The 10,680-nt window shown below is 36.1% G+C and overlaps 2 protein-coding genes across 7 annotated transcripts in view; one reads left to right on the forward strand and one right to left on the reverse strand.

Annotated features, from left to right (window-relative positions):
- The window catches only part of LOC111432504 (biotin carboxylase 2, chloroplastic), a 10,411-nt gene extending 8,132 nt beyond the window's left edge, over positions 1-2,279 (reverse strand). Inside the window, exons 1-2 of the mRNA XM_023069421.1 lie at positions 2,067-2,279; positions 1,616-1,941 (exon numbers count right to left, since the gene is read on the reverse strand). Of these exons, the coding sequence (XP_022925189.1) occupies positions 1,616-1,941; positions 2,067-2,117 (377 nt within the window). The 5' untranslated portion in view covers positions 2,118-2,279. The remainder of the gene's footprint in view (positions 1-1,615; positions 1,942-2,066) is intronic.
- A 4,526-nt stretch (positions 2,280-6,805) lies between these two features.
- Positions 6,806-10,680, forward strand: part of LOC111432500 (TOM1-like protein 5) — a 13,543-nt gene continuing 9,668 nt past the window's right edge. The window contains exons 1-4 of one of the 6 annotated variants that reach the window (XM_023069413.1): positions 6,806-7,150; positions 7,441-7,634; positions 8,266-8,366; positions 8,664-8,742. In XM_023069413.1, coding sequence (XP_022925181.1) covers positions 8,266-8,366; positions 8,664-8,742 — 180 coding nt within the window. In that variant the 5' untranslated portion in view covers positions 6,806-7,150; positions 7,441-7,634. The other 5 variants (XM_023069411.1, XM_023069410.1, XM_023069412.1 and 2 more) reach the window with 5 other exon arrangements.

A 10,680-nucleotide genomic window follows, 5' to 3' on the forward strand; every position in this document is an offset into this window, starting at 1 on the left:
TTTTTTTTTTTTTTTTTTTTTTTTTTTTTTTTTTTTTTTTTTTTTTTTTTTTTTTTTTTTTTTTTTTTTTTGTAGATTTTCACTTGTGCTAATAGCTTTATGCACTATTCCCAAAGGATAAACTTCACCTTTTTAGGGTGATTTCTTTTTCATATTGTCTTTGCTAGTGTGCGGTTTACTACTACTTTTTCCCCTATGTCCATCATTTTGTAAGGAAGAGACCGTTAATGCTAGGAAGATATGTCAATGAGTTTGCTTCTTTAGACAATCCAACTGGGGCAAGATCAAGACTTAATTCGGCCCATTATGTAGCTTTGTTATCCTTTAGTTCCTTCCAAGCTTCAAGTCCCAAAAATGGTTGACATCATTCGATGTTTCTTTGATCCTGGCCGTTTTGCTATGTTCCGAGAAACTTTCAAAGAATTTTACCTTCTCAATAACATTTTTACAGGGGAGACACCTAACAAATTAGATAAGAGAATTGTATCTTCTGCAAACTGAAGGTGGTTGATGCTTAAGCCTTCATTACCAACCTGAAAAACCTTCATCTGCCCTTTATATTCAGCCTTGGTGAGTAGAAGCAATCCATCACCATTATGAAAAGAAAAGTGGATAGTGGATCCCCTTGTCAAAGACCGAGGCATGGATCTTCCCTCTCAACCTTCCATTGACAATGATGGAGAAATTTGTAATGAAATGCAGCCAATTATCCATCCCCGCCATTTTGAACCAAAGCCTTCTGCTACAAGAATGTTTTCAAGGAATATCCAATAGACATTGTCAAAGGCCTTTTTGTTTCTTTCTTTTCCATTCATCTAAAAGTTCATTTGTCATGAAGGATGCATCGAGGATCTATCATCCCTTTACAAGAGCTATTTACTGCCTAGTACTCGTGAAAGAGAGGACCCTTTTAAGGTTTGTTTATAGCACCCTTGCTATGATTTTGTATAGTCCATTCATAAGACTTATGTGGCGAAAGTCAGCAACAGCGTGACATCTATTTTTTTTAGATCAAACAGATGTATGCTTCATTTAGGTTGTCATTGGTAACTCTATTCCTAAAAAATGTTGGAAGACTCTCACGATATCAGCTCTCGAAGTGTTCCAACATTTTTTAAAAAAAACTGAAGAGCAATGCTCTATCATAAGCTACAACGAAAAACACGAAAGGAGGACATTTGGCTTAGGGTTGGCTTGTTTAGCTAGGGGTAAAAAAGTCAAGCTTGCATTTATACACAAACAACCCAACAAAAGCTCTTGATATGATAAAGACCATGGTTCTAACGTAGATTAATCAGTTGCGACTGAGGAATACAGATTAAACTCGTAACCCTTAACCAAGTTGAATATTTTATGAAGCCCACGTATTCGGTGCATGCCACAGTCCATAATGTGAATTGATCTCGCAGTATCTTCGTTTAATTATCAGTAGAAAAGGTGAAATATGAATAAGATGCCTAGCTATGGTTCTGATACCAAGTATTAGAGGTACAAATCGAGCAATTGAGACCATAAAAGGAATCATGGATGCCTGTAGCAGTGTGATGGTGAACAAAAATATGACCAGGACAACTTCAGAGTAGGAATAAAAATAAGATCAATAAGGGTGCCTTACGATTGGCTGCTTGGTGCTTCACCAATGCAGACGGATTCATCAGCCAATTTTACATGGAGTGCGTCCTTGTCAATGGTTGAGTACACAGCCACACAAGGTATTCCCAATTCATGAGCAGTTCTAATAATACGAACAGCAATTTCTCCTCTATTAGCCACCAGAATTTTATCAGCACGGCACATAACTTGAAGGCTTCCCTTATTCTTCCACGATTTACGACTATATTGCACACCATTAGCTCCCTGTCTAGGAAAGCTGACTTTCTTCGCACCCATGAAGGAACAGTGCGAGCTCCTCAATCCATTGGTAGTCCCGGCAAATGAACCCTTCATGTAAAAACAATGAAAACAAAAAACATCTCAAAGTCATACGAAATGGACAAAGAAATAGGCGAAATCATGCGAATGTAAGTGCGAATCAGGATTGGAAGACGAGGGAGAAAGACACAGACCGTGAGAAAGGGAGCACGAGCGGACTTGCAGAGAGGCATTGCGGCGTCCATGGATGAGAATGAGAGGGAAAGCGAGTAAAATGAGAGGAGAATATAAAGGGAAGCGAAGAATGGGGAGATTTGAGATTTGAGATTTTGAGGGAAAGAGGAGAAGGCAGTGAGTAAAGAGGTGTCGATGAAAACAAGAGATATCTGATGGGAACCTCCGCCCCCACCTAATACTTAACTAAATTCATGTGAACCGGTTCAAGATTAAACTTCAAACCAACACATCTCCTTTGGTTTATAGACAAAAAAAAAAATATATATATATATATATATATGCGCATATAGTTCTTGATAAGATAAGGAATCAATACAAGGGGAATAAGATTCGGATTACCTTGTCGATCGAATATCTCAAGCAAAGAACACTTTGTTTGAGATTCGAATCACTCCAGAAGCAAGATCGATCATGTCTAGCTTCAATGATTCTTGTTGATCAAATATCTCAACGCAAGAACACTTATTTGAGATTCGAATCACTCCACAAGCAAGATTGATCATGTCGAGCTTGAATGATTCTACATGCAACCTAAACTACATAGAGTTGCAAAGAAATTTAGCCATTGGCTAAAGAAAAGCACAAATGCTTCTTTTACTATATCTTCTAAGTCTTACTTACAAATACAACAAACATGGCTTTATATAGCCTCAAAATGAAAATTACAAAAGTTGTAACATTCACACTTTATGGCCATAATTAGCCATTATGTAAATGTAACCGAAATTAAATAAAAAGTCTTAAAATACAATAACTCTAAATTACTCTAAATTATAACCCACCCAAAATTTACAACAATCAAACTTTATTCTTCTTCAATGTAGCATGAATTGAAACATCTTTTGATAATTTTGACAACCTTTTCTTCACATCTTCATTGAAGCATATTGTATGATTGATGTCTCTTGGTTCATATCATTCTCCACTTCTTCAAGAGGATTCGTCCTCGAATCTATTTGTGAAACTTTGCTGCAAAAAATAAGTTATGGAAATACAAAGGACCTCACAACACTCTCTCACGTGTATACACTCAAGGAATTTTAGGCCACTCTGTTTGCACTCATTTACACAAATGAAGCTCTCATTCTCACCTCTCAAAATTTTAAATAGAGCAAAGATTGAATTTTGAACTTTGGGTCGATTAAAAACTAAAAAGATGAAAATAAATAAAAATTAAATTGAGAAGAAACGCAAAGGAAACATATATCCGATCTTGAGCCTGAAGCTCTGATACCAAATGATAAGATAAGGAATCAATACAAGGGGAATAAGATTCGGATTACCTTGTCGATCGAATATCTCAAGCAAAGAACACTTTGTTTGAGATTCGAATCACTCCAGAAGCAAGATCGATCATGTCTAGCTTCAATGATTCTTGTTGATCAAATATCTCAACGCAAGAACACTTATTTGAGATTCGAATCACTCCACAAGCAAGATTGATCATGTCGAGCTTGAATGATTCTACATGCAACCTAAACTACATAGAGTTGCAAAGAAATTTAGCCATTGGCTAAAGAAAAGCACAAATGCTTCTGCAACCTAAACTACATAGAGTTGCAAAGAAATTTAGCCATTGGCTAAAGAAAAGCACAAATGCTTCTGCAACCTAAACTACATAGAGTTGCAAAGAAATTTAGCCATTGGCTAAAGAAAAGCACAAATGCTTCTTTTACCTAAACTACATAGAGTTGCAAAGAAATTTAGCCATTGGCTAAAGAAAAGCACAAATGCTTCTTTTACTATATCTACATAGAGTTGCAAAGAAATTTAGCCATTGGCTAAAGAAAAGCACAAATGCTTCTTTTACTATATCTTCTAAGTCTTTTTACAAATACAACATAGATGGCTTTATATAGCCTCAAAATGAAACTATTAAAGGCATTCCAGAAGTTGTAACATTCACACTTTATGGCCATAATTAGCCATTATGTAAATGTAACCGAAATTAAATAAAAAGTCTTAATTACTCTAAATTATAACCCACCCAAAATTTACAACAATCAAACTTTATTCTTCTTCAATGTAGCATGAATTGAAACATCTTTTGATAATTTTGACAACCTTTTCTTCACATCTTCATTGAAGCATATTGTATGATTGATGTCTCTTGGTTTATATCAGTTCTCTTGTGGGAGCTCCCGCCCGAGAATGAACATAGTATCTCATTTTGCAAAATGGGTCTTTTGTGCATAATTCCCGGTTGCATTTGTCCGAAGTGTTGCGCCAAATAGGGGATAATCCAACGCCAGAGGAAGGCATTTTGTATTGAATCGAAACTGGCAAACTGCACAGGAGGACACATGGGATACTTCCGATTAGGGGCTATCCCTTCTTTCTTTGTGAGGTGGGCTTCCTATCCCTAATCTTTCCGATTTTTTGTTTCCTCGTGCCTGGAAAGGCTTTCGGTGGTGCGTATATGAGGGTTTCCCTCGCTGTTTCTAATGTAACTATTCCTAATAGTAAAATGTAACCAATCCTTGTATAATTGTTCCTAGTGTAATGGGTTTAAGTGTAAGAAAGTTTTAGGGGTCGTTTCCCTCAATAGAATGTCTTGATTGGGGGCATCCAACATAATTGATTTTAATTAGAAATGTCTCCTAGTGGATATAGTTGATTTGTTAACTATTCATTTTCTTATTTCCATCTGAATGATAATTATCTTCGCAGTTCGATATGGGTTTTTACAAGTCAAATGAACATCTCTAATATAGTACTACAAAAATGTTTTAAATTTTTGAGATATAAATTTATTTTTATTTGTTTATTTTTTTTTTAAAGCATTTAAATTTTACTATTAGGAATAGTTACATTACAAGTTAAATGAACCTCTCTAATAACATGTAGCTTGAGTATTAACTTGAGTATTATAAGAAATAATCAACAAGTGACCCCACACAGAAAATCGTGGAGGGACCTATCATTTCATAAAAATCTTTTCATCGTCTTGAACTTTGCTTTCCCGTCCGGGCTAAAATTGGATATGCAATAGTTCTCTATACATAACCCACATTCGTGCACATAGACAACCGAGGCAAACGTATACATACATTTACCCCTAGCCTTTAGCTAGTGCATACTCACATTGTTAGAGTCACGAAGGAAAATGAGGTAATGTAGTGTTGTGGTGTATATAATACCATATCATAACATCGTGGTGAACATAAATGTCATAAGGTACATATTCGTACTAATCATAATGGAGAAATATCTTGATGCATATGACATACAAAAAATGCATGAGGTCCATGTAACTTCAAATCATATACCATGCAGATCGTACATTCGTTCATTCATAAACATTTCATGATACGTTCTTGACATATCATCATTTCACAATCTCGAAAACAAACATTCTAACATGGTGTGTGCATATCATAGTATAATATAAGTCATTAATACATCCTCACGTAGTTTTGGCATAACATAACATAAGCCATAACATTACGTAACATAATTCACGTCTTAAGAGTCGTAAAATACGCATATGGAGGAGCCACAAATTGAGCTTTTGACTAACCTCGTCGATTGGAACAAAAGAGTTTGAAAAAAAACTGATGCAGTCAAGCCAGCTAATCCATTTGCTATCGTCGCCTATGTGGGTTTAGAAAATTTCAATGGCTCAACCATTTTAAATATTATGTAACAGCTCAAGTCCATCGTTAATATATTTTTAAGAGCTCAAGCTCAACACTAACAGACATTGTCTGCTTTGGCCCGTTACGTATTGCCGTTAGCCTCACGATTTTAAAACACGTCTGCTAGGGAGAGGTTTCCAGACCCTTATAATGAATGCTTCTTTCTTCTCTCCGACCAGTGTGAGATCTCACATTTCATCTCCTTGGGGGCCCAATGTTCTCACTGACACACTGCCCGGTGTCTAGCTTTGATACCATTATTATGAGATCTCACATTGATTAGAGAGGAAAACGAAGCATTCCTTATAAGGGTGTGGAAATCTCTCCCTAACAAACGCGTTTTAAAACCTCTCCTTGTTTTTACAATAGAAACAAGGTATAGTGCAACTGTAATCCTAGTATAGAGATAAGCTCCTATGCCATAAAGTTTTTCTTTATCAAGCTTGTCCCATATAATCTCGGTCTGACCAAACAACTGAAATAAAAAAAAAATAATCCGAGAACTAACCATCCTATAGGTGACATAAGGATAAAAAGAGCGTGTCTATGGAAGAGGAAAAGGGATAGTACTTGCATCCCATTGGGTGTGTGGAAGTTGAACAACAATGCTACCTATGCCCAAGAATGATGAACCATATGACTTGGCTCGATCTAATCCTCGAGTTAAATGCTCATACGACACAAACAACTAGAGGATCATGCATTATAAATGGTCCGAAATCAATATAAATTGGAACTTTATTCTGTGAATTATACTTCTTTGAAAACTAGTGCATTGGTGGGAACTTGGTTTTACAAGTTTATTAATAAAAAATTTATTAATTCCATACAAATGCATAATAAACAAAGGTAAATGGGAAGGTATTATTTAAAGTTGGTTAAGTCCGTTTTTTGAGGCTTCGCATCTGCCACGTGCCAAAAGGAGAAAGGGAGCTGGTGAGTGTAGTAAATGAATGGCGTGTGAGATTAGCTTTGCTCAGACAGATACTTTAGAGTCTATAGAGAGAGTAATCAAAAAAAGAAAAAAAAAGAAAAAAAAGAAAAAAAGCGTTTTGGACAGCGTAGATCCATGGTGTTGGCGGTGCAGTTGCTTTCCTGTATAAGCCTTTTCTTTTGCTGAAACGCCCATTCTCTCACCTAAGGACAGAGAGACAGACACGCTGATTTCTAGAGAGAGAAAGAGATTCTTCTCATTTCTTCTGTTCAACTTCAATCAACAAGGCTACCCATTATTTGTTTCTTTCTTCATTATCCTTTCATTACTCTTAATCATTCATCATTACGCTAACCAGAGTGGATTCAAGCCTTCTTTTACCCTTTTTGGCCCATCCCCAATTCTTCTTTCTTCCTCAAATGCTGATGCTCTTTTAGGGTTTTCCATTTCTGTTCTTTTCTGTAATTTGGTAAGCTTAACCCCCTCTTCTTGCTTGTCTGGGTATCGAGATCTGTGTTGAACTCCTTTCGTTTTGATTTAGTTTAATCTCTTCTTTGATTCGTATGGCTTTGTACTAGCTCGATTTCGAATTCAGTACCACTTCTGTTGCGTTCCTTTTAATTTCATTTTATGCGCTATCTACTTCTCTGTTCTAAACATCAGCTGAATACTATTATTACTGTCATTTTGTTTGGGCTCTGTCTCTCGTCTTTGATTTTCAACTTTTTTTACTAGCTTCTTATTCAATTTTATGGTAAGGTTCTTAAGCTTAGACTATGTTCTTCCCATTTCAGAGCGGCTTATGGTTCCCTCATTGGAAGGCCTTCTTGATTTCTACATGTGCTTCTGTTGGTGCAGTATGCCTAAGAAGTTCCAGAGATTATAGAGCATTGTGGGTTTTGATTTAACTGCCGCTTTGTTGCTCCTATATTGATCATAAAAATATTGAAGAGGTTGTTGATCTCTGTTAGTTATTCTACCACTCCCTACTTTGTTTGTTTATTTCTTAATTTCTTGTTACTGAGATTTTTTATTTTCTTTATGTATCATGCTCAATAATAGTTGTTCATGGAAGCATCAGAATGTGAAGTTTCTGTTTTCTATTAATGAATGGTGCATTGCTTAACCTAACAATGAATCTGTTAGTTGGTTCTTCCTTTGAAAAATTACAAGGAATTTCACCATTTATGCTTTCATTGGTCGAATTTTGTTCTTCCTTTGAGTTTTTGCTTTGTCATATGTGATAATCCGGTCTGGGTTAATTCTGTTCTCTCCCTTACCGGTTACCTTATTCCTTGAGTAGGAATATTGCCTACGTTTGGAGTAAGAATCTAAAGACCTTAGATATGGTTTCTTCTCTTGCAAGTTTCTGTTGTTAATGGAATTTGATATGTTTCTAATACTTCTTTTAGCTCGGAGGATTCCTGTTAAAAATTATCACTTGATTACCATATCATTCTATAGTAAATATTTTCCGAGTCTTTGAGATATTATGGATGTCCTTTCACTTTGAAATCTGCCTCTTCTAATCTTACGTTTTATTTTGTTTTTCTTTTTCAAACCAAAATTATGGATTATATAAAGATGGCTTCTGAGCTAGTCAACTCTGCAACAAGTGAGAAACTGGCTGAAACAGATTGGATGAAGAATATTGAAATCTGTGAATTAGTTGCTCGTGATCAAAGGTGTGCCATGTAATATTCTCGATGTATAGTTTCCCACTTTGTTTGGTTTCATAAGAAAGAGACTTATTTGGAGTTTGTCTAAAAAGCATGCATGTGTAGATTAGATTTTAAAGTATGCATTTGTTTACTTCCAAGCCAGACTGCTTTTATTAGATAGACGGATGACAATTTGAAAAAGGAGATGGTCTTATTACTCTTCGTTGTAAGATTTATGCTGACAATATTGTCATTGGTAAGCAATACATTTTATGATCATGTCATTTCATCAGTATTGCTTTCTTTGTTCTAATTGTGCAGGCAAGCTAAAGATGTCATAAAAGCAATCAAAAAACGTATAGGAAGTAAAAACACGAACACCCAACTTTATGCGGTTTTGGTAAGAAATCATTTCAATATTAGTTATGTTGATTCTATTTGTCATTTAATATGAATTATGTGCCTTTTTTCATGTTTTATGAGCCAATTTCACTCAATTAGGATCAGCTTTGCAAATGAATTCTAGGCCTTTTATCCTGCATCGTGAGTAAGAGAGAGAGAGAGAGAGAAAGAGAGCATATGGATGGTGAAGTGGCAGGATTGGAAATATTTACCCTTAATATCAATAATGGAAGTCTTTTAGGGTATTGAAATTTAGAGGAAGAGTGAGATTAGAGGATTTACGGATGTTTGTGTCTTCTTTCACCGTCCAAGTGGTCACAGACTGAAGAATGCATTCTAAGTCATGTGGGAAAGCCCTCAAGACTTCCAATCCTGCCATGTGGGAAAGCCCGCAAGATTTTCACCGTCCAAGTGGTCACACATTGAGGATTTACGGATGACAATCAATGTGTGATGACTATGTAGTCGGCTGGAGATGACCTTCAACAATGATGCAAAATTGTAATTTAATATTCTACGTTGGGAATGGTGAGAACACTAGTTTTTTTGGGAGGATCACTAGCTGGGATATGGTCTTCTGTAGATCCATTTTCAATGTTTGTATCTTTTATCCTCAATGGGGTTGCATTTGGTGGCATTTATCTTGCCTTCTATGGGTAGTTTTTCCTCGCCTTCTCTTGATTTTGTTTGCCCTTTCTTTAATAGAAAAACAACTAATGTGGTGAGAAAGTCTCATTGCAAGGGAATTTTTCGATTTGAATGAGTAGTGATGTTTTGTTGTTGGTCTTCTTGTTCTTCAAGGTTCATTCTCTTTGCTTGACTAGTTTTACTTGGAAGGATTAACACTGTGGTCAGATTCAGAGGCAATGGAAGGATTAACACTATGGTCGAACTCAGAGACTCATCTTTTCTGTTGCGGCTGCACTGTTGCATTCTATGTAAACTTGCTGCATAGGATCTTGATCACATTCTCTAGTGATGCATTCTTTGTAAATATGCTAACTATCCAACAATCTCTGGCCCAAAGTCTGACCGAAAATCCTCCATCATTGAGGTTGGTAAACGTTTTCAATGGCGGCCATGCGAAGATTTCAAAACTTGGCAAAGATGACAACACTTCTTCTCCATCCGTTGCTCTTGTATCCATTTATTTGCTGAAGCTTTTTTTTTCAGTGCCTCAACATACCTCCCAATCATAAGTCGTACTAGGATTTTATATTCCATAGCTACAGCCTTTGGCTTGAGAAGACCACCAATGGGAGAGCAACAAATCATAGTGATTACTAGATTAGACTCACACGAAAATGTTGCAGCTGTGAAAGTCTTGAGGATTGAAATTGATGTAAAAAGTAGACTTAATCTATTCTTGTGGATGTAACAGGTTGGATTTATCTATCTTAGATGCAAAAATTAGTTGGAAGTGGTTGAGTTGTATAATATAGAAGGATTGAGAAAAGGATTGATGGAGTAGGAATGACGTTTAGAAGGTAATTAGAAGTATTATAAGGGCATATTAGTAAATAGTAGGGGGTTAGTTATGGTATTTGGTTATCAACCGAGGGAGTGAGAAATGAGGAAGTTAAGTGTTGATTCAGTGAGTTTATTTGGGGCTTGAGTGAGAGTGCTCGAGAAAGGGAGGTTCCAAGTACCTCAAATACTTGATTATCTTGTAGTTTCGTTATCTTTACATTTCAATACATTTGGGCTCTATCAATTGGTATGTTGGTTCTGGCCATGGAGTTAGATGCAAATGAAGGCGAGGAGTTGTTGAAGTATTTACGTGATAAGTTGAGTTTGCGAGAAGAGAAGAATCACATGATAAATTGATGGCAGAAACAAATGAAGTCGATATTCTGATCTTTCTGTGATGAAATGAAGTAGAAATTCAAAGAAATTAACGAGACTATTGTAGTAAGAAAAGAGGGGGGGGGGGGGG

The sequence above is a fragment of the Cucurbita moschata genome, unplaced genomic scaffold, assembly GCF_002738365.1.
Source record: "Cucurbita moschata cultivar Rifu unplaced genomic scaffold, Cmos_1.0 Cmo_Scf00038, whole genome shotgun sequence".
Classification (NCBI taxonomy): domain Eukaryota; kingdom Viridiplantae; phylum Streptophyta; class Magnoliopsida; order Cucurbitales; family Cucurbitaceae; genus Cucurbita; species Cucurbita moschata.